This window comes from Prunus avium, chromosome 2 (genome assembly GCF_965620075.1).
Source record: "Prunus avium chromosome 2, drPruAviu1.hap1.1, whole genome shotgun sequence".
NCBI classification, from domain to species: Eukaryota; Viridiplantae; Streptophyta; class Magnoliopsida; order Rosales; family Rosaceae; genus Prunus; species Prunus avium.
Window position 1 is genome coordinate 25,616,428 of NC_142285.1, and position 24,378 is coordinate 25,640,805.

General features: G+C 38.9%; 1 protein-coding gene across 1 annotated transcript in view; it reads right to left on the reverse strand.

The window, feature by feature from the left end:
• Positions 1-21,419, reverse strand: part of LOC110747175 (transcriptional activator DEMETER) — a 39,281-nt gene extending 17,862 nt beyond the window's left edge. The window contains exons 1-7 of the mRNA XM_088249476.1: positions 21,262-21,419; positions 19,912-21,025; positions 13,895-15,814; positions 13,439-13,795; positions 13,105-13,195; positions 11,618-12,998; positions 11,457-11,536 (exon numbers count right to left, since the gene is read on the reverse strand). Coding sequence (XP_088105602.1) covers positions 11,457-11,536; positions 11,618-12,998; positions 13,105-13,195; positions 13,439-13,795; positions 13,895-15,814; positions 19,912-20,650 — 4,568 coding nt within the window. The 5' untranslated portion in view covers positions 20,651-21,025; positions 21,262-21,419. The remainder of the gene's footprint in view (positions 1-11,456; positions 11,537-11,617; positions 12,999-13,104; positions 13,196-13,438; positions 13,796-13,894; positions 15,815-19,911; positions 21,026-21,261) is intronic.
• Positions 21,420-24,378: the final 2,959 nt, after the last annotated feature.

Sequence of the window (24,378 nt, forward strand, 5' to 3'; positions counted from 1 at the left end):
CATTGCCCGGATCAACTCATCAGAAGATGTGTTCCAGAAGAAGAGCAAGAAAGCATACTTAGGCATAGCCACGAATTGGCCTGTGGAGGTCACTTTGGAGCTAAGAAAACAGCACTTAAAATTCTGCAATCTGGTTTCTTTTGGCCCACTCTATTTAAAGATGCATTTAATTTTTGTGTTAAGTGTGATAGGTGCCAAAGGATGGGGAACATAAGTCGCAGGAATGAAATGCCATTGAATAACATACTTGTTGTGGAGCTCTTCGATGTGTGGGGTATTGATTTCATGGGACCATTCCCATCTTCCTTTGGTTATACTTACATACTTGTTGCTGTTGATTATGTGTCTAAATGGGTGGAAGCCATAGCCACCAAAACCAATGATTATAAGGTGGTGCTGAAGTTCTTGAAGGATAATATTTTCACAAGGTTTGGTACTCCAAGGGCTGTCATTAGTGATGGAGGCAGCCACTTCTGTAACAAGCCATTCGAAGCACTCATGAAGAAGTACAACATCACCCATCGAGTCTCTACACCATATCATCCGCAAACTTCTGGTCAAGTGGAAATAAGCAATAGAGAAATTAAGCACATCCTGGAGAAGGTGGTGAACAATACAAGGAAAGATTGGGCAGCTAAGCTCAATGATTCATTATGGGCTTATAGGACTGCATATAAGACTCCCATTGGAATGAGCCCTTATCGTCTTGTGTTTGGGAAAGCTTGTCACCTGCCAATGGAGCTTGAACACAATGCTTTTTGGGCCATCAAGAAGTTAAATTTTGATCTAGACAAGGCAGGCCATGCAAGAAAGTTTCAGCTCAATGAATTGGAAGAAATTAGACATGAGTCTTATGAGAATGCAAAGCTTTACAAAGAACGAACCAAGAGTTACCATGACAGAAACATTCAACGGAAAGAGTTCTCCAAAGGTATGTCAGTTCTTTTGTTTAACTCACGTTTGCGTCTCTTTCCAGGAAAATTGAAGTCTAGATGGCAAGGCCCATTCACCGTGGTCAATGTTTCTCCCTATGGAGCTGTGGAGATTCAAAACCCTAAAGATGGCTCGACTTTCAAAGTAAATGGACAACGTTTAAAGCCATTCTATGAGGGAGTTTCAGCTGGCATCCAAACTGGCCATGTGGTAGATCAACTTCCCTTCGTACCATCAACTTAGCTGATTGCACAATGTCTTGCCAAGACAGTAACTAAGGCGCTTCTTGGGAGGCAACCCATGTGTTCAAGAAGAAGGTGCTTGGTAGCAATCGACCTAATCGCATCAAGGGGAAGCATTTCAATCCTTTCTCTTTACTTGTTTTGTTTTTATTTTTAAGTTTCTGTTCCTTTTTATAAATAAATAAATATAAAAATTAAAAAAAAATTTAAAAAAAAAAAAAATTCATATAAGCTAACTTTTGGTAACCCCAGTGAGCACCTCCGTCAATACAGTGTCTAGGAGTTCTTTAAGCAACACCTTCGGTGTCTAAGAAGTTTGGGTTTTAAGCGGGACCATTGTGACCCCTCCAACCTTCCCGGATCCCCTGGCTGTGTTTTCTGAGGCCCTTAACTGGTCATCCATGAGTTGCTTATATATTCATTTTTTTTTTTTTTTTTAATTTTTCCTAAACCTTCTTCTAACTTTTCCCTTATCATTTGTTTGTTCTCAATCATCTTTTGTATGCTTTCACATTGAGGACAATGTTTAATTCAGGTCTGGGGGGAAGGTTTTCAAATTTCATTCATTTGTGTTTCAATTTTCGTTCATTTGTCACTAATTTTTTTTTTCTAAATGTCATACAATCGATGCTATGGAGCTGCCATTGAGGTTTTCATATCAGAATTTTGCACTTCACAAAGCTTTGGCTCTTAGAATTCTGGTGGCTAAAGTACCATGCTCAAATTCTTGAAGGAAAATAGTGGAGACTACCCTAGTGAGCTATATCGAGCCTAATTGCTTTCTTGAGAGGGTTTAAAGTGTTCTATTTCTCATCCATACTTATTTTCTTCAATTCACTCTAATTGATCTCATCATTTCATTTTGATCGAATACTAAGGATGATTCTCTTTTGCAGATATCATATGCTTGCTCTCATTCATGAATGAACTCATTGAAGTGATGCTAGGCTATGTGTGTATAACCATTCTATATGCTTTCTTTTCACCCTACCCATATGTGTGTTCCATTAGCCCTCTTGAAGCCAAACACTCAAAGCCTTTTCTTTTATCACCCTCATCATTTTCCCTACCTTTGTATCTCAATCTGAGATACTTAACCTCTTGTAGCCATACCCTATAACTTAGAAATATACCAAGGTGTGCCAAGATAAAGTTTGATGCAAGGAAGTTGCTGCCGTGTACCTAAATGAAATTTGGTGTGAATCTGTGCAATGAAGTTAATGAAGATGCAGATCAAATCAACGAAGATGAAAGTGTTTCGATTTGATCTAAGTGTGAAAAATAAAGTCCATGCCAGGTGATACCATGAAGTTTGCTGCCATGCCAATCTAAATCAATGATGCCTTGCAGATTAATGAAGCATGCAACCTTGGTATGTTCTTAAGTTATTTGTTTTTCCTTCCAATTCTTCCATTTCCCCTAAACCTTAGCCTTTCATTACAACATTGTGAAAGACCTAGCTGATCTTTGAGGATGTATTCATGGGTGCTGGTAAGTATGTGTGTATCTCTATTCTTAGTATTTAATTCCTTTCATGAGATCTAACCAAATTTGTGCTTCTATTTCATACACTCACTTATGCTTTCTTGAGAGAATTAAAACATAGGTTCTGAGTGATTGAGTGTTATCTGTGAGAATTAGAGTCGAAGCATGTTCTCTATTCAAGGTTTGAGTGTGCTTGCTTTGAAACTGTGTGCCTTTGAGCTATAGCTTCCACTTGTACACACTGATTGATGACCTATCTTGGCAACTCTATGGTGTTGAAGGTATGACTAAAACTTTCTTTCATTTTCATTAGTTGATTTCAAAGTTGTTTTTCTAACCATTTTGTTTTGTAGAGTTAGAAAAACGTTTGTGGGTATCGTATCTGTTAAACCCTCAGGAGACACAACTCCTCCTACTAGGGATGCCTAGAGGTTTAAAGGCTTGTTGCATACGCTCAATGCAATCGAGTTACCTACGAAAGTGGTCTAGTTAACTTCTTGTTTTGTTTTTATCTTTGTTTCTCTTTTGTTTTGCTCGAGGACTAGCAAAATCTAAGTTTGGGGGTGTGTTAAGCTCATAATTTCATACATATACATGCCCAATTTACTTACTTCTTTTGCTTAGTTTCTTATAATTTTGACTTATTTGCCTCCCTTTATGTGTTTTGTAGGCCAAAAGAGCAAGAGAGCATAATTCATGCAATTCATGCATGTTAAGGCCTAATTTGGATGAAGAGAAGAAGAGCTTAAAGACAAACTCATTTTGGCTACAGCCCCCTGCCAGTCCAGTTCCGTAGGTCATATTGCAAGCTTTGTTTCAGCAACCTACATAGCTCGGATGAGGCAACATTCTTCATTAAAGTTGTTCCAATGGGTGTGTACTATAACATATCCAAAATTCAGCCCCATTGGATAAATCTGGAGTCCGTCACCTAGCAAACACAGAACCATGCTCAGGATGGATTTTGTCAGCGAGCAAACTGAGTTAGCAATTTGTTTCGGCCTTAACTTCCTCCTCCGAGCTTGGATTGGGCCAATACTTGTGTGGTTGGATCATACACATTCTGAACTTCACAATGGACATCTTAAAGTCTTCATTTGATTCAGCCTAGCCCAAGTTGTAAGCCCTTGAAGTTGCTGGTCATGCTGACCTCAGGATGAGCTGGTTGGAAGCTTGGTCATGGTGAGCTAGGCATGAGCTATTGTAGCTGGTTGGAAGCTTGGTCATGGTGACATGAAGATGAGCTAGGGCTGCTGGTGGGATTTATTGCTGAAGTGCATCAACCAATTCATATTTTATAATGCAAGTGTTGTATGCATTAGTGAAGTGCATCAACCAATTCATCTTTTATAATGCAAGTGTTGTATGCATTAGCCATATTGAATTCAGATTTATCACTCCCCTCTCCCTATAAATACCACATCCATTCCACATTCAAGACACAACAAATCCTGAGATTCACAACCCCCACAATTCACTCCAACCATCCTCAAACACTCTCACAATCCCAAACACTCCAACAATCACCAAAACAACTCCAGCAAACTTCTCTTCCATTTCCCTACGAATTTCATCTTCCTTAGCCATCACCACTCACTCAAACTCATCCCAAATCACCTCCATATCCTTCATACATCTTTCTAGAAGTGGGGAAGCTCTTGGAGAAGCATTAGAAGTGGAGAAGCACTTGGAGAAGCCTTGGACACCACAAGAACTTCAGAAAAAGGGTTTTTCTACTCTTATTGCATTCATTATGTTTTCTCATTTCTGTTCAAGTCTCTTTTCCATTATGAGTAGCTAAATCCATAACTAGGGCTTCGATGTAACCTAACATGAATATTCTGGGTTTATAAGTTTGGAGTTTCAAGTTTGATTCATGATTCATGTTCTTATTCATTATGCTTATAAGTTAACATGCTTGTTTGAATGATTGATCACCATTAGAACTTGTTTGTTAACTATCTTGGTTTGAATTAAGAGTATACACCATGCTTTAATTCGAATTGAACTATGAATAGGAAGAGTATGTATGGACATTCGACAACAGGGATTAGATACATACTTGGTTGTTTAAAATGTTCTTCTATGCTTAATGGGTTCCTAATGCTTAATTTTAGGTTAGACAACAAATGATCAAATTAGGGAATTAGGAACACAAGGTTAGGACCAAACACCATGGCCTAATCATACTTTAGCTAGAATCAATCTTTGAATCTGAATTAGACTTGTTACTTGAATCTTTATAACCCAGAATTGAAGTGTTATGGTGAATCGAATGCCCTAGTCTCCAAACCTGTGTTTTAACTTTCAAAACCACCCTTTGTTACTTTTGTTTACTTGCTTTCCGTTGCAATTTCAGTTTGTTCATTTCTTTCTATAATCACAAGCATTCTCACTTCAAAGTTCATTTTAATCTTGCTGCATTTGTTTTCAAACTCACTCTTGCTTTAAATTCTGTTTTAGATTTAACTTCCTAACTTCTTGAATTTGGTAATCTAAAGTACATAACTAATTTGAACTTCTCAGTCTTCGTGGGTACGACCTCGTACTTGTCTTGCTATACTACTAATTGCCCCGTACAATTGCGAGTTAACATATTATTAACAACACTGCTCCACCTATGATTGTTGTACCACACAACCTATATAGACAATTAGGTTGAATCTCTCCCTTCATAATCACAAGTGAACCTTTTGAGACTATGAGTTTCCCTCCATTTGCTTTGAATGAATAACCATTCTTATCAAGAGTTCCAAGGGAAATGAGATTCTTACGCAACTTTGGAATGTGCCTTACCATTCCAAGCGTCCTAACAGCCCCATCATGCATCTTTACCTTGATTGTACCGGTTCCTTTGACTCTACACATTGAGCCATCCCCCATCATCACTTCACTGCTATCTTCTTTCTCATACGTGTCAAACCACTCCTTGTTTGAGCACATATGATATGAGCATCCGGAATCCAAAATCCAATCGGAAGAGGAACACCTTGAAGAATTAGCCAATGCATTTGTTTTAACATTGCTATTAACACACAAAAGCTCACCATCACTTTCCGTGACATCCTCAGCTGTGTTTGCTGCATTCTTCCCTTTGTTCTTCTTCTCCTTCCATATGGGGCAATTCTTTTTCCAATGCTCCTTTGACCCACACTCGAAACAACCATCTTTCGCCTTGGATTTGGACCTTCCTCTATTGCCTTTCTTGCCTTCACGCCTCTTTGAACGACCTCTCTCTCCGGTCTTTGCAACTAGACCTTCACCTTGAGAGTTTTCTCCCGAACGTTGAGTCATCCTATGGTGTGTCATGATGTCTTGCACCACAGGCTCAAAATCAAGAGTAACCTTTCCGAACATAAGAGTGGTTCGGAAGTGTTTATAGGACGAAGGTAAGGATGTCAACAACATGAGAGCCTTATCCTCCGGACTATAATTCACATCCATTCTCTGCAAGTCAGCAACACATCTATTGAAACTACTTAGATGTTCCATTAGATTTCCTCCCTCCTCCATCTTAAGATTCAGGAGTTCTTCCTTGAGGAAGAGTTTGTTGGACAACGATTTCCCTGCAAACATCTCTTCGAGCTTCTCCCATGTTTGCTTCGCTGTATCCTTTGTCACGTTGATGAGCACCTCATCGGAGAGATAGTTTTCGATAGCTCCTCTGGCTAACTCGTCAAGAACTCCCCACTCATCATCCGTCATGCTTGCTGGCTTCTTCTCCTTGCCAACCAACACAACATGGAGCTGTTGTTGTGTAAGAGCTGACCTCATCCTTCGTTGCCAAAGAGTGAAGTTCTCCTTCCCTGTGAAAGGCTTTAACTCCACCTTCATGCTTGCTACTTGTGGTTGCTTCATATGCTGTGAACTGCTACCACTCTCAGCTTCCATGTCACTTGCCATCTTCAACATACTAGCACTCCAAGAGAAGAACTAGCTCCAGCTGCCAAACACAGCTCTGATACCACTTGTTGTGAATTAATGACTAACTCACTGCCCTTTTAAGATCTTGTTGTTGATGGACTTTGGACAAAGAACTCAATGATGGATGAGTCTTACACACACACACAGAAATTAACCAAGCACAAATGACACAAGTGTTTATAGAGGTTCAGCAAATTGCCTACATCCTCTTTGGTGATCACCTTGAGAAATTTCACTAATGAAGATAGGTTACAACTTTGGTTTACAAAGGAAACCCCCTTAGAACACTACCCTCACAATCTGTTTCTCTCACACCCTTGCTCAACACCTTGATACACTTAGAGAACTCTCTTGCTCTCACCTTGGTTTTTCTGAACAAAGCTCTCTAAAGAAACTCTAACTTGTTTCCAGCTTTTGCCACTACATTAGTTCAACATTCTTTCTCCCTTGTGTTATCTTACTTCATCCCATTACCTACACAAGCCAATGGACAAGAGATAGGATATCTGATTGTCCTCCACGTTCTTTCCTTTTAGTCACCACTTAGACTAAGGGTCAGATTAGGTAGGTAATACAATCCCACTCAGCCACCTCCCTTAAACCAGAAAATGGAGAGGAGATTAATCAAAATAGGATAACCAATTAGCCATGAGTGCTCTCCCAACTATCCAGCAGGTAGTCAACCCTCTTTTACCTCAGAAGTGATCCATTAAGCACCTGCAAACTCGTGGAAAGCGATAGCCATTGAAAAGACAGTTGAAAATACGTAAGCAAAGCATCACAGCACGACTGGAGCGACCGGTCGTCAGGAATGGGCGACCGGTCGCCAGAAGTTTTCCCTCTAGACTTTGAATCTGCTTCTAAGCGACCGGTCGCAAATGTCCAGCGACCGGTCGCTCGTGTGCCTGCGACCGGTCGCAAAGAACTAGCGACCGGTCGCTCGTCGATTACTTACGAGACTTCGAATCTGCTTCAAAACGACCGGTCGCAAATGTCCAGCGACCGGTCGCTTTTAGGCAGATTCAAAATCATCCTTTGAGCGCCAAAAAACTTTGTATCCTTTTAGGTGAGCCATTTTTTCCAACACAATCAAGGTGAAGATGCATGATGGGGCTGTTAGGACGCTTGGAATGGTAAGACACATTCCAAAGTTGCGTAAGAATCTCATTTCCCTTGGAACTCTTGATAAGAATGGTTATTCAATTAAAGCTAATGGAGGGAAACTCATAATCTCAAAAGGTTCACTTGTGGTTATGAAGGGAGAAGTTCAACCTAATTGTCTATATAGATTGTGTGGTACAACAATTACAGGTGGAGCAGCTGTATCCACAAGCAAGGACTCGGAGGATGAAACTCAGCTTTGGCATTTGAGGCTAGGGCACATGAGTGAGAGGGGCATGCAGGAACTACACAACAGAAAGTTGTTAAAAGGTGTTCAAAGCTGCAAGCTGGAGTTCTGCAAATTCTGTACCATGGGAAAACAATCAACAGTAGCTTTCAAGTAGCGAGATAAAGAGGAAGAAAGCACAGGTGTGCTAGATTATATTCACACGGATGTATGGGGGCCATCACCGATTAAATCAATGGGTGGAGCTCGCTATTTCGTGACTTTCTTGGATGATTTTTCCAGGAAGGTTTGGGTCTACTTCATGAAGGAGAAATCTGAGGTCTTCACCAAATTCAAAGAGTGGAAGGCAGAAGTTGAGAACCTAACCGGAAGAAAGATCAAGATCCTAAGGAGTGACAATGGTGGTGAATATAAAGACAACAAGTTCCTTGAGTTTTGCAGAAACGAAGGCATTAAGAGGCACTTTACCGTGAAGAAGACGCCCCAACAAAATGGAGCTGCAGAGAGGATGAATAGAACTCTCATGGAGCGTGAGAGATGTATGAGGATTCATGCAGGATTGCCCGAATCATTTTGGGCAGAGTCAGTTAACCACGCTTCCTATTTGGTTAACCGATCGCCGTCAAGAAATCTTGAGTTCAAATGTGCAGAGGAGGTATGGTCTAATAAGTCAATTGATTATACTAATCTTAAGGTATTTGGATGCAGTGCATATGCACTTATTCCTAGTGATGAAAGATCCAAGTTGAAGCCAAAGTCTCTTGAATGCATTTTCATCGGCTTTGAAAGTGGTGTGAAGGGCTACAAGCTATGGGATCCAGTGAACCAAAAGAAGATACTCAGCAGAGATGTTGTGTTTGATGAGAAGACCATGCCTATGAACAAAGCCAAGAATTCATATGCAAAGGAGGATGTTGTTGAGAAAGAAACAACCATTAAAGTTCCGCTCAAGAAGGTGTCCAGGAAAACTTCACAAGAACAGCCAACTGAAGACGTTCAGGAAGAGGTGGAGTCTGACATTGAGGAGGAAGATGCTGGGCAACAACAACAACAAACTCAAGAAGAAGAGGCTCAAGAACTGGTGGAGCCATCATCTATAGCTCGGTCCAGGCCCAGGAGAACCATCAAACCACCTCAAAGGTTTGGATGGGACAATGACGCAGTTCACTATGCCTTAAATGCTAGTGAAGAAGAACCAACCACGTTCCAAGAGGCTGTTGAGAGCAAGGAACGAGAAAGTTGGATGGAAGCTATGATGCAAGAGATGGAATCTCTACACCAAAACTCAGTTTGGGAGTTAGTTCCTAAACCCGAAGGTCGCAAGGTTATTGGCTGCAAATGGGTGTTTAGGAAGAAAGAAGAAATGCATGAGAAGGGAGCCACCATATTCAAAGCTCGATTGGTGGCCAAAGGATACTTGCAAAAGGAGGGAGTTGATTATGATGAAATCTTCTCTCCGGTGGTGAAACATACTTCTATAAGGCTACTACTCTCCATAGTAGCTCAAAAGGACATGGAGGTGGAACAAATGGATGTGAAGACTGCTTTCCTCCATGGGGACTTGGAGGAGGACATCTACATGAGCCAACCTTAAGGGTTCATTGAAGCAAGCAAGGAAAATCTGGTTTGCAGGTTGAAAAAGTCTTTATACGGGCTGAAGCAATCTCCAAGACAGTGGAACAAGTGCTTCGATTCTTTCATGATGAAGATTGGGTATAGAAGATGTGAATCAGATTGCTGTGTATACACTCATGCATTCAAGGATGGTAATATCATTTTTTTGCTTCTTTATGTTGATGACATGCTAATTGCATGTAAAGATATGTCAAAAATCCAGGAATTGAAGACATTGCTTGGAAGGGAGTTTGACATGAAGGATCTTGGCCCTGCACAAAAGATCCTAGGAATGGAGACAAGGAGAAACAGAAATTCAGGCAAGCTATGGTTGTCACAAAGTAAGTACATTTCCAAAGTACTTGAAAAATTCAATATGATGGATTGCAAGCCTGTGTCTACTCCTTTGGCGGAGCATTTTAAGTTAAGTGCGCAGGAATGTCCTTCTACGGATGAAGAGAAGGAAGAAATGAGCAAAGTTCCATATGCAAGCTTGATAGGGTGTCTCATGTATGCAATGGTGTGCACACGCCCCGACTTAGCCCAAGCCGTAAGTGTAGTGTCAAGATACATGGCGAATCCAGGGAAACAACATTGGACAGCAGCAAAGTGGATTCTAAGGTATTTGAAGGGCACCAAGAGGATTGGTATATTGTTTGAAAGACAACAAGGAAAGGCATGTGTGTCGGGGTATGTGGACTCTGATTATGCAGGAGATCTAGACAAGAGGAGGTCCACCACAGGATATGTCTTCATTTGTGGTGGAGGACCGATTAGTTGGAGAGCGGTGCTACAATCGGTTAGTGCTTTGTCTACTACAGAGGCGGAGTATATGGCGCTCACGGAAGCTTCTAAAGAAGCAGTATGGCTGAAGAGATTGGCAAAGGAATTCGGGATAGCTCAAGACTTGGTGGTGATACAAAGTGACAGTCAAAGTGCTATATACTTAGTGAAGAATCAAGCGTTCCATGGGAGGTCCAAACACATTGATGTACGATACCACCGGATAAGAGATTGGGTGAACGATGGAGATGTCATGATAAAGAAGGTTCATACAACTGAAAATGCTTCAGATTGTCTAACAAAGCCAGTCACAGCAGCAAAGTTCAAACATTGTTTGAGCTTGCTCAATCTTGTTCCATGCTAAAGATTGAGGTGGAGTTCTTGGGAGTTATCAGGACGATTCTCAAGACATAACAGATGTCATGAAAGGCAATGATTTCCACATGGAGTTTTAGGTTCGCCAAGGTGGAGATTGTTGGAAAAACTGGCTCACCTAAGGATACAAAGTCCTCTTTTGTGTGCTATGGATTTCTACCTAAATTCCATGACATGGTTGACTCATTTCTAGAAGAATTTTGGAGTTGCCCATGTGAGTAAATATTGGCTTGCCATCTTTGTCAAAAATAGGTGACTTGTTTGGTGGCACAAAATGGTGGAATGTTTGGTAGCCATCCATGGTTAAGTTTGGTAGCCAACATTTGAATAGTGTGAGGTTGCATTCACACTCTTGCATATTTGGATATATAAAGGGATTTAGCATGCAAGAAGCAAATCATGGCTTAAGAGTTCTCTAGTGTATCAAAGTATTGAGCAAAGGGTGAGAGAGAAAAGAGAGCTTGGGGAGAGAATAGAGTTCTAAGGGGGTTTCTTTGTAAACCAAAGTTGTAACTTATTCTTTCATTAGTGAATTTCTCAAGGGGATCACCAAGAGGATGTAGGCAATTGCTGAACCTCTATAAATTCTTGTGTCATTTTGTGCTCGGTTGGTTTCTCAAGTGTAGTGTGTGTGATTCATCCATAATTGTGTTTGTCACAAAGTCCATCAACAACAAGATCATTAGGGGAGGGTGAGTTGAGTTTTGTGCTCAATTCACAACAATTCTAATCAATTATTTGGAATGGCTTACTTCGCTTTGTCTGGTGGAACATCTCTTAACCATTCCAGATCGATGCTTCCATGGTCTCTAACCAGTCGGTTCAGGAATCCCTACAAAAAAATTGCAACCATGGAGATATTGATCTTCATCACAAATAAGAGGTATTTAGACTGAACAGTATAGGAGAGAACCTGGATTCTATCAGCTAGCATTTTGTTCATCCCTCGCTTCCTGATCGCATCAGAAATTTCAATCACATCAGCATTTCTAAGTGCTTCATAGTCCAGTGAGTCCATTGTGTCTTCATTTCTTTCCTTTTTCCTACCGTTGCCCTCCAACTGCTTTCTCAACATGTCCCAGTCAACTCCATTCTGTTCCTCGCGCACGGCCTTCCCTTTTCTTCCTTTTGAAATCTTTGTACTTGTCTCATTATGTGGGTGGCCATAGGAATGAAGTTGCTCCTTTAAATGCGATTCAGCTGACTGATTTCCCATGTGTATTTGCTTATTCACAACAGAGATCCTATCGACGACATTGACAGATTTTTTATTAAGCTCACTGACATTTCGAGCATGGTGCATGCCACTCTTCTTTCCCAGAAGTTGTTCAGTATATTTTAGAGTCTCTCTGACTGAATTGTTTTGTAATTGGAAGGTTTGGCTCCCTTCACATTGATGACTGTAGTAGGAAGGATGATTGCATCCATTGCTTGAACTTGGTTGATAATTATTTTGAGAACCCCACAAAATATTATCTTGCACAGAGGCATTAACAACACTTCTTGACAGCTCTTCATTTCTGAAGCTTTCGCACTTTTCGCCATTTTCAATGTTGAACCTGGAAGCAATTGGAGGCCAAGACGATATGCTTTCCTGACTGAAAGTTCCAAATCCACATGGATCTGGTTCTCCAAAATCCAGGTACATATACAACTGATTGTTGCTGGAAGAAGCAACTGGTACTTGCATTTTTCTGTTGTGAAGATTGAGTAGATTGGTGAACGAAGAAGTTCCGTTGAGATCATCGATTCTGTCTGATCTTGTCTTTAGCTTTCCATATTCTATATACCCATTATTAGATCCATCAGTTAAAACTGAACTTCCATTTACTTGGTAAAATTCCTGAAATGTGGTCGCTTTCTCCATCTCTCGATTTGTTGAAAGAGGCATATGAATCTTGTTGGGTTGGCACTCAGTGATGGAATCTTCTGCTTCTGAGTTGGGGACCGAGTACGATCGGATTCCTATAGCAGCTTGAGTGACTGAGGATTGAAAAGAATCTTGAGATGCTGCAAATTCTTCCTCCAAACACTGACTATGTGCTTCCACTAAGTTCATTTCCGTCCCTGAGGTCTCACTGCCTCTCTGATTTTCTGCAGGTTCATGGAGTGCCGCAGAAATTCGGTTATAGATTGGTTGACTTGATACTTCTTCATGCCATCTGGTGCCATCCTCTGGACTTGTCATCCGAACTTGCAGTGCTTTAACCAACAAGTTCATCCCAACCTTGTCTTGAGCTTGGCGATTGCTCGACTTGAGCGGAAATTTTTCTGCTAAGGACATGAATGCAGAGCTACAAAAAGAAAAAGGAAAAAAAATTAAATTAAATTCTGCTCACTTAAAGACATTCATTTATGGGCAACCTTGCTGCATAACAATCATGCTAAAATTGTGTGTACCTTGATAGATGGTCTGAAACATTCTGAGTAAGGAAAACTCCAATCACTGAGTCAACAACTGATCCTTTCCATTTCGAAAAACCTCTGTCTCCTGTGTAGAATAATATTGGATCAAGTTAGAGCTTGATCGAGAGATCTACAAATCATGCAAATGTTTGACACTTAAAAAACTTTTTAACAAAACTGGGTTTGGCCTGGTTTATATACATATTAAGAAGGGAATAAATGAAACCATTCATGAAATGCTTATGAAGCTTATTACTTTACTGTCGACATATTCACTCAATTTCAAAACAACAGCCTAACTCTATATAGTTTTTTGTTAGTATTTTACCTTGAACAAGGTGCATGCGTGCAATGACTGAGTCAACTCGTCCTCGGAAAACCTTTCTTTCCTCTTCCCAATACTTCTCCTTTTCCTTATCAGTTTCTTCAATGCCTATGCTTCCTTCCTTGCCCATCAAGAGATTCCACATCCTATTTGGTTCTGGGTCAAGCTCTACTTTAAGCCGTGGCTTACGTTTCTTAAGAGTCCCGTCATGGGGAACAACTGCACCAGGTGCATTGTATGGGACAAGTGCATTTTTCTCATGCTCTATAGATTTGCTGCAGCTTCCATTGAGGTTCAGGCCATTAAATTGACTTGTGATGTCATCCATTGATATGGTAAATCTTGTCCTTATTGGAAACCCTGCATCCAAATCAAGAGGTTGTCATCATTTAAGGGAGTTGAAAACAAGTATTGAGATTATACATACAAGTTTCAAAAGTTTCATAAGGTGGAAAGTACCTATTGCTTGTGGAGAAGGTTGCTGATTATCATACAAGGCGTCCCCTTCTTGCAGGACTTTTTCTGTACCTGCTGAAACCGATTGCGATACAGTCATGTTCTTCTTTTCCGTTAACAGAGTCTGCCTCTTTACGGTCGTATTATCATGGCGAGTTTGAAATACCTGCCTGTTTCCTTGTTGAAATGATTTTCTGGAAAGTGATGAGGCAAGCTGGTTACATGTTTGAATCGAGGCATGGGCAGAAAAGCTACTAACTTGAGCGAATTCTTGGCTTGAATGCAATTTGGATGAGTTTTGCTGATTTAGAAAACTATGCCCAGAAGCCATCGAGTGAGTGTACCTCTCACTGGTAAACTTGTTGAGCCCTTTGTTCTGTTCCTCTATCATTCTGCTACTTTCAATGGAAGAACTCAATAATGTATTATTCAGCTTTGATGCAAACCCAATTGAGTTGACACTGTTTTCCCCTTTTTTCTCAACTTTTCCCATGCACTCCTCAACCGGCGAAACTTCGAAAGACATATCATAGATGCTCAAGTATCCATTATCAAATTTCTGTTTCTTATGACTCTCTGGAAATTCTTTGCCGAGAGTGCAACTATTTCTCTGATAGCGATCCAATTGAAATATATCTTGGCACGATGAGGAACTAGATGGATGATTGGTAGAAAGATGTGTGTGCTCAATAGTTCCGGAATATCCCCTCTTGGATCCCCTGGCTTCAGTTGGAATGGAGAGAAGGGTTACCACTGATTGACAGCTGCCATGCTTGATACTTTCTCTACTCTTCTGACGGTTTTCACCGTTAGTTTTTGCGCAAATGACATCGTGGCCTATTTTTTGAGCATCTCTTTTTTGCTGCATGGGAATGTATCCATCTCTACATCTTCTCTGGCTTAAATCCGAATTCCCATTTTCTCCTTGTCTCCGTATGACATTCAAATTTTCCACATGCATGTCTTTTTTTGTAGCAAGTGGGGCTGCAGATGGTTGCTTTTCGGGCAGGAATGGATAGTTATTTAGAATATGGGTCATGGAAGGGGCTGGGTTTCTCATAGTTCCTGGTATCTGGTTTTCTACCATCAGCTCATTCTGTGAGCCGATTCGCTCAGCTGCATTTGTCCTAAGAACCTGGTCAGTTCCAGTGCCCATATGTATCCCTTTACAATCAATATTCAAATCAAAAGTCCTCTTGTTCCCTTGTTCCAGATCCTCTTGCTGACCAACTGCTTTGCATGGGTTTTCATCCATGGACTTTTCGGAACCAAAACGTAGAACTCTCGTGCATGACTTTGCAACTTTTCCAGCATTAGGGTCTATTGTCTCCCTTGGAACATGCGACAGTTGACTTGGGGATTCCTTTTGGACATTCTTTCTTACATACTTCCTCTTTGCTGGTCTGCTCTCGTTAGACTCTATATTAATATTTGGAGTTGCATGCATTGGTGTCCTTTTGGGTTTGCCTTCTCTGACTACCTTGGCCCTGTGTTTTTTTCGCTTCGGTGTTTTCTGCTGTGGTGTCTTGTTTAGATCAATCCCTCTGTCACCTTCCCCGCCAGAATTTATCGTTTCGATATCAATCCCTATGTCACCTTCCCTGCCATAATCTTTCGTTTCCATGTATGGTGTAGAAATGGCTGCAGATGATGACTCCACAATGTTCTCCAAGAGGCCGTCACTATGTTTTTGAACTGCTTCATCTCCTATAGACAAAACTAATTTCACCTGCTTGCCTTTTTCCTTATTAGCACTTCCACTTGTCAAGGATTTCAGTATTGTACAAAGCTCGTCGATCTCCAAAGTCTTGGCCTGATTTGTTGTGAATTGGAGTTGGCTGGCAGCAAATGTGGCAGCATCGGCTTCTGTTCTTGGTAAAGAGTTTAGATCATAGCTTGGTGGGAATGGTACGGGAAAACCATCTGTACATGTAAGGTTTTATTAGTACAATAAAAAAAAATAAAAAAAATTATACCAAGTAGTTCTTACTTGAAAAGAAACATGGATTAAGGAATAGGAATTGGATCAACTACTCCCCCAAGTTGATCAGATTCCTAGTTTTGAGGGTATTTGATTACAAATTTTAACATGGAACTCTCATAATTTTTTATTCTTTAGATGTAAGTAAACGCAGGGGAAGTAAGGAATTTGAATCATTTCAATACCCATGCATTATTAAACACAAGGGAAGAAGGAATTAGAATGATTCTCATACTAATTACTAATACGTAAACATGCCATAAATATGAAGCGTACCACTCCTGCAAAAGAAACATGGAAAAAGATATATGATGATGTGATGTGTTGAGGTCTTTACCCTCGTCTTTTAAGCAATTTAGGACCACGCTTACAATTGCCATGGATACTTTGTTATAGGATGATGTCGTTCAGGATCTCATCTATCATGTGAGGATGAATCATACAATGGGTGAAAGCTCTCAGGGTGAAGGGCTCTATACTAAGAGTTCTAGGCAAGAGGCCAACCATAGAAGCGAGATGGCCAACATGGTTACATTGGAAGGTCAAAATTCAGGGATAAAGATGGTTAATTTGAAAGTGGTTCTAAGGATGATTACGAAAAGAATTTTCCAGCATGGACAAAGAAGAGGAACAAGTTGAGAATGCAGGAAGTTCACATACAGTTAGTGTTGCTAGCAACACTGAACTTTTGGCTGTTACCAGAAGCAACAATGAACTCATGGTCATTTCTTTACGAAAATCTTCTCCATCTTGAATTTTAGAATTTGGAGGTACTTTTCATATGTGTTTGAATAAGGAAGGATTTGATACATACGAAGACAAAGATGGGGGTGAAGTCATGATGGTGGATAAATCAACATGCAAAGTTCTTGGTGTGATTACATTGATGATCGAAATTTGATGAGATTGTCATGTCACTAGGTAAGGTGAGGTATATTCCTTCACTAAGAAAGAATCATATTTCTCTTGAGTAGAATGGCTACAATACAAATCTAAAGAATGTAAGGTCACAAAGGGTTCACTTGGGGTTATGAGTTTCTACAAACTTTTAGGGTTGCAATGAGCATCAGTTTCTACCAAGGAGGACTTAGAAGATCAAACTTGTCTTTGACATTCGCAGCTTGGAAAAATGAGTGAAAGAGCCATGCAAGAGGTACACAAAGCATAATTTCCTAGAAGATCTAAGCTATTGCAGACTTATTAAGTTTTGTAAGCACTGTACCACCAGAAAGCAAACAAGGGTGGTATGTAAGCAAACAAGGAGAATAAGAGTACGAGAAGGATTAATATATTCACTCGGACGAGGTGGGGCCAACATTTTGTTACTTGCTTAGGTGATTTTTTAAGTAAGATTTGGGTCTACTTTATGAAATAAAAATTTGAGGTCTTCACCCAATTCAAGAAGTGAAAGCGTAAAAGAAAATTAGATGGGTAGAAAAGTTAAATACTTGAAGAGTGACAATAGGGGTGGGTTTATAGATAAGTAGTTTCTCGAGTTTTGCAAGGATGACGGTATCACAAGGCAATGTGAAGAAAATCCCCAACATAATGGAGCTGTAGAGAGGATGAACATGAATCTTATGGAGAAAGGTCCATAAGGATTTATGTAGGTTGCCTGATTGATTTTGTGGAGAGAGATTAATCATGCTTGTTATTTTCTTAATCCATCACTATCAAGGATGCTTGGTTTCATATGTGTAAATGAGGTATGGTCTAATAAACTGGTTAGTTACTATGCTCTAAGGCCCCGTTTGGTTCACGGAATGGATTTGATGGGAAATCATTTCCCATGTCATCTCCCAAGGGATGGGAAATGGCGATTCCTTTCCTATGTTTGGTAATGCCGGGAAAGTAACCCGGAAATATCACTTTATTTCCTTTCCCATGTTTGTTATGAATAAGAATGGAAATCTAATTTTGTTTAATTTCCCAATTGTACCCCTATTAAAAATATGGAAAATCTGTTATGAATTAAAAAATAAAAAGGAATACCAATAGTTGTTGAATAAAACTGTAATTATAAATTATTAGTAAGGACAAATTAGTCAGAAAAAAGGTGCATTTAATGCTAGCCTTACTTTCCCATGAGATGGGAAAATAAAACCCAAGGAGGGAGGATTTCTTCACTTTCCCTCCTACTTTCCCATGTGCCAGACAACGATTTCCCATGCCTGACTTACCAAACATGGGAAAACAATTGATTTCCCATCCCCAAGTTTCCTTTCCAATGAACCAAACGGGGTCTAATGGTTTTTAGATGTACTACATATATGTTTTTATTCCCCCTGATGAGCGGTCCAAACTTAATCCCAAATCTCTTGAATGCATTTCCTAACTTCCAGAAGGGAGTGAAAGGGTATAAGTTATAGAATCTAGGGAATTAGAAAGCAAAAAAAATCGTTAGTAGAGTTATGGTGTTTGATGAGAAGCCTATTCCTATGACTGAAAAAAAAAAAAAAAGAATGTGAGAGGAAGAGACCACGAGGTTCAAAGCTCATTTAGTGGTCAAAGGGTACTTGCAAAAAGACGGAGTTGATAATAAAGACGTCTTCTCTCTGGTAGTGAGACACACAAATAAGGTTATTACTGTCCTTAGCAGCTCTACATGACATAGAGATAGAATAGATGGATGTAAAGACCACCTTTCTCCATGATGATTTAAAGGAAGATATCTACATGAGTCAACCAAGGTTTTGTTGAAGTGGGTAAAGAAAACTTGGTTTCTCGATTGAAGAGATTTTGTTGTGACTCTTGTATGCAATGATTTGTACACGACCTGACGTACCCCAATCATTTAGTCTAGTTTCGAGGTACATAGTGAGTCCGAGTAAATGCACTAGAATATAGTGATGAATTAGATTCTAAGGTATATTTAAAGGGCACGAAGCGTCTTGAGATTTTGTCTGAAAATCAACAAGGAAAACCATGTGTGCCTGGTTATGTGGGTGCAAACTATGTAGGGTACTTAAGCAAATCCACCACGTGTTATGTCTTCACATGTGGTGGAGGCTCGATCGGTTGGAGACCGATGCTACATATACAATTGGTTTGTGCCATGTACTAATGATTTTGAGTATATGACATTGATAAAGGTTTCTAAGGAAAGGAATTTATATGGTTGAATAGGTTCGCTAATGACCAGTACCTTTAGGGAGGGTAATATATACCAGGAAATGACCAGTACCTTTAATGGCGATCAAAATGTTTTATTTTTGTTTTGCCTCTATTTTTGTTTCTTTTCCCTTGTTTTCTTTCGGTTTTGGTTAACATAATGCAGTAAACGTTAAATCATTCCTGATCTTATGTAGTGTTTGGATGAGAAAATTATGTATTTTATTTCTTTTGTTTCTTGGTCAACGTTTTTGTAACAAATTATAATACATACATACAGATCATTAGAAGACATATATAATAAACAAATTATAGTGCAGAGCATTGTTTCAAACTATAACAGAATATATCAAAGACAAGATTGTTGATGTTGAGTTCTCTTTAATATCTACTAGGATTTACTTGGCTTTTGATGTGAGACTGCCACATCATTTATAATATAATCAAAGGATTAAAAACATGTCCTAGAAAAAATAAAGGAAGTTATTTTTTTTTTATAACTTCAATATTTAATCTAGTAGAAAGTTAATACTTTTTTTTTTTACATTACATTTATTCTATTAAAAACTATTGTTTTGGCAATACATTATTGATGTGACAGTTTTACATCAAAAGCCTAGTAGACTAGTATAGATAAAAAACAAAGCAAACGGTTCGGATCCATAAAATTTTATTTTATAAATTTCAGCATCTTAATGGTCTCATCGATGACAATTTTCTAGCACATAAGACATACGATTGCTGTGACTGAAATTGATTTCTCCTATATCAAATGCCAAATAATTTATTTTCTCCTAATTTTTTGTTTTTATCAACAAAATTTTATCAGAATATATAAACATTAACACACACTCTTTCAACCAATAGCTTAATGCAAATCTTCGTCGCATAAATGACACAAATATCAGAACAGAGTTAAAATGCTTACACTGGCATATCTGGGATGAGCTAGCGCCATTATTCAAAGGGTTTGAACTTGAGCAGGGATTTTGGTTGCTATATAGCCAATGAACTGAGTTGGAATATCTCTGACTGTTGTCAACTTGAGAAGGAAAATCCATAGCCAAGGACCTGCCCATCACCATACTTGAAGGATATGAACCATTGCTGAAATTTTGATTGGCTAGCAAGAAACTGCCTGAGCTGTTTCCTAGGTTGCCCAAATGAGGTTGAAACTTAGGAATTAGAGCTGTGTTTGCTGCTATGTCTGCACTTGTGCTCAGGTTCCTGTTTGCGGAGGCAACATAAGCTGCCTGATCATGAAGCAGATGTGTCATTGGATCGTTGTTCCAAATTGAGCCGCTACAAAGCAATTCTATGAAGGAGCCTGGGCTGTAGGAGCCTGTGATGAGATCAACCATTTGGGTTTTCTCAGCCAGACTTACATCATAAGAGTAACCATAATGCCCTCCATTTGCATGCTGCTGTTCAGTTGGGCTAACAGTTTGAGTGATCCCATTGTAAGTAGCCCCCATTTGTACATGATCACTTGAAATTCCAGTTGGTTGTTGCTGCCAATTTGCTCCTTGCGGGTTGTTTGCATACGGGTTGGCAAGGATTGGATGAGGCTTCACTGAAATTGCCTTCTCTGGGGTCACTGGTACCCAAGAATTCGCGAACCGAAGATCTTCATCCTGGGGAAACGAAAATCTCCCTCCAAACTTCATTCTTGAGCCCCTACAATTTACAAACTATCAAAGTCCCTTCCACTTCTCTGTTTCTTTGATGTGTTCCTATCTATAACACTCTGATCTCCCTCTAGCAGATAAGTTTTGCGGAAAATTGGTGATGCCTGATTTTTCAGCAAACCCCTCTGTTCCTTGTCCCTATTGCCTGAACTGACTGTGCCGAAACGCGAAAATACATTTCTCACAAAACTAACTGTCCCACACCCAACATGCAACACAAGATTTTAAATACACATTAAAGAAGAGATCTTTCCCTCAGATGGGAAAAAGCAGACGGGCATCTCTGTTATTAATGCTCAAAATCATCTACACCAGATGTTTCTCAGCAGCTAAAGGCCAGCCATTTCTTGTGTCCTGGAAAACAAGGAAACATGAGTGACAATTGAAGCCAAACTAGACCAGGAATATAGATAGACAGTAATCTTCTCAATCTGTGCAAATTGAGTTATTTAATATTGGTTTAAACGACTAGGATTATGAGGCAAACAAATCATTAAATCTTCAGAGAATCTTCTTCTGATATGAAAGAAAATGTAACAATTAAATAGAGAGGCTTTGGTCAACATGCATGAATTAAGTGAAAGGCTTACAGAGATGGTAGAATGTATGTGAGTGCAGGCAGCTTAGCTCACAAATCCAGCTGTGAGACTCAGAGTCGCAGCCAGGCAGCTCACGAGTTAGTCAATGCCGGAAAATGCAGTCAGTTTCCAACAGTAACACAGGAAGGAGAGAGAGATTGAGAGAGAAGCCAAAACAGATAGGCTACACTTAAGATATTGAATAGAAATTAGTCTGGGCACCTCCTATATTTTATACTGTGGCCACACCGCCTATGGTTAATGACTTTACAAAACTCATAAAACTTCTTTTAGTAGTTTGTTTCTTCAATTTAGTACATTGCCCTCAATGACAGTGTGGTAAAACTGCAAATTAAACTGTTGCTAAGGTGGCTTGTTGGCTGTAACAGTAGTGATTTTAGCATTCAATTGTTTTGTTGGTAAATGGGAGATAATATGAGTTTACAGTTTTGCCTCATCAAAAGTACTAGAAGACCTTTCAAGAAAGAAAAAAATAAATTACATAACACTATGAGAGTCCAAAAGTTTTCCCAAATTTCAGCCATACTCATCAATTAGCTTAATGTGTTGACTACTAAAATTAAAATTGAGATGAGTTAGGAACAAATAAAACACTGTCACATCAAATTGACATCGAAGAAATGATCATTTATTTTATTAGTTGAAGTATTACTTTATTTTGTATATGCTCAACGTAGTTATATTTTGTTATGCCGAAATTATTCTTTATTTTTATTTTTTACTACACATGATTTATTGGTATGTTTTTACATGTAGAAATAATTTTCTAAAAACAAGGTAATGATTTCATTTTTTGTCATAATAGGAAACGAAAATCTCGGAGTTCATATGCGTGTATCATACACAGAAAAGAACGTTTCCATATCTACTAATGTATTTAAAACGTGATTAGAATAGTATTGTAGTCGGTGTAGCGCGTGACTTTCGCTAAATTTACTTTTATGTATAAAAAAAACAAGAAGATAAGGATGGTGTTGGTATAAGTACTTTCCGTACGAGAAATATAGCCTATTTTAATTTATGTATGTAAAATTTGTGTATTTAAACTTTTATAGTGCAAGAAGATGAGGACAGACATAAGAAGAAGGAAAAAACAATTGAGAGAGAGAGAGGGACTGATGAAGACAAGACAAACGGAGAGATTGAGAGAGAAGAAAAGAAAAGATTGAAACTTTGTATTATATATATTTCTTATAATAATATTATACATAAAAAAAATTTAATACCATCGGTTTGGTTTGGTTTGGTTAAACTGTGGTTTTGAATATTGCAAACTGTACACCGAATCATATATTTCGGTTTGGTTTGGATTCAAACCGATGACCAAAAAAAAACCAAACTAACCCAAACCATTGATTTGGGTTTGGATGGTTTGACTGGGTTACCAGTTTGATTGCCTAGCCCTAATGCAAGCATTAAGAGATGAATTGTGTTTGTTTAGTATTTTGCATATTCAATTTAGGCTTAGGGAAGCAAACAAAGTTGTGCATGCTTTGGCCATACTTTAAATTTAGAAACCAATTTGTATTGGCTAGAAGATGTACCAATTTGGCTTGATTCTCGTATTCAAACTGCAGTGATGTATCTTGTGATTTCTATTGGAATATTAAAGTCTTTCAACCAAAAAAATAAAATAATTTGATGCCAATGATTGGGAGTTATTATTTATAATTGATCTTGCGCCCAAGTATTCATTCTTGATTGAACTAACTTGCTCTTGCCAACTATAAAAATGGGGGAGCATTTTGCTCACCACTTTAATCCAAGGTGTATGCTCATCATCATTCTCAACACTTGACACGTGTCCATAAATATAATCATGGTTACATAAATCAAAGTAAAAAGTTAACCATGGTTATGTCGTCTATGGACACATGTCAAGTATTAAGAAGGGTGATGAGCATACACCTTGGGTTAAAGTTGTGAGGAAAAATATTTCCCTTAGTATTCTAGTTGACCAAAATTCACATACGTACAAAACTCGAAGATTTATTTACAAATAAGAGATTATTGGTTTGATCTGATTAGAAAATGTGTTATTTTCACATGATCAATGTGAAATGCTTTATAGATTAAGTTGTTTTGAAATTAAATAACTCATATTGTGAGGACTACATTTTGTTATTTGAGAAAAGGGTGTTCGAATCCTAAAATAATGGGCTTGAATAACTTGGCATAAAAAATTGGTATGCCTAAGTAAGAAATTGGAATTAATAACTTGAATAACTTGTCTCCCAACTTTTGAAGAAGTGTGTTTTGAATAACTTGTACCTATTTTAGTTTAGACTATTGCTTGTATTTAAAAAAAAAAATGAGATTATGACCGCGTGTCTTGGAGGCAATATTTGATGTTTACAAATTTTTAGGTTACTGAAAGAAAACATTATTATTTGGCTCATGACATATTTGCTTAATTGTTACTCATGGCATTAAAAAAGAAAACCCAACAAAAATGTACAAAACAAAAAGCGGATGAGCATGGGCTTTGTTTATATTAAGTACTTGGAATAGATCCCAAATAATGTTCAACTATGTTCAGGAGCTCTTATGGCGCAAGCTAAATACTTGGAACATGAAGCTTTTGTCAGTGACAGGAAAGGAAGTATTAATCAAGATAGTTGGGTAGGCTCTTCCTACTTATACAATGGTAGTTTTTCAATTGCAGCAAACCTTGTGCAAAGAATTATCAGCTATGATAGCTCGGTTTTAGTGGGGGAAATCTAATCAACGAGGCATACATTAGATGGGGTGGCGAAAGCTTTGTCAACCTAAATTTATGGGGGGAATTGGTTTTAAGAATTTTGAAGCTTTCAATAAAGCTTTGGTAGCGAAACCGGCATGGCATATTTTGGAGAAACCAAATTCTCTAGTGGCAAAGATTCTGAAGGCTCGATATTTTCCACATGGAGACCTCATGGGGGCTCCATTGGGTCATTCTCTGTTTTTGATATGGCGATCTATTTTGTGGAGACGAGAGGTTATTGAGCTAGGGCTAGTTTGGCTAGTTGGAAACGAGAAATCAATCAAGATTTTTTATGACAAGTGGATTCCTAAACCGTGTTAATGCATGATTGGATTGGAATGCTAAGGTGGCTGATTTAATCACTG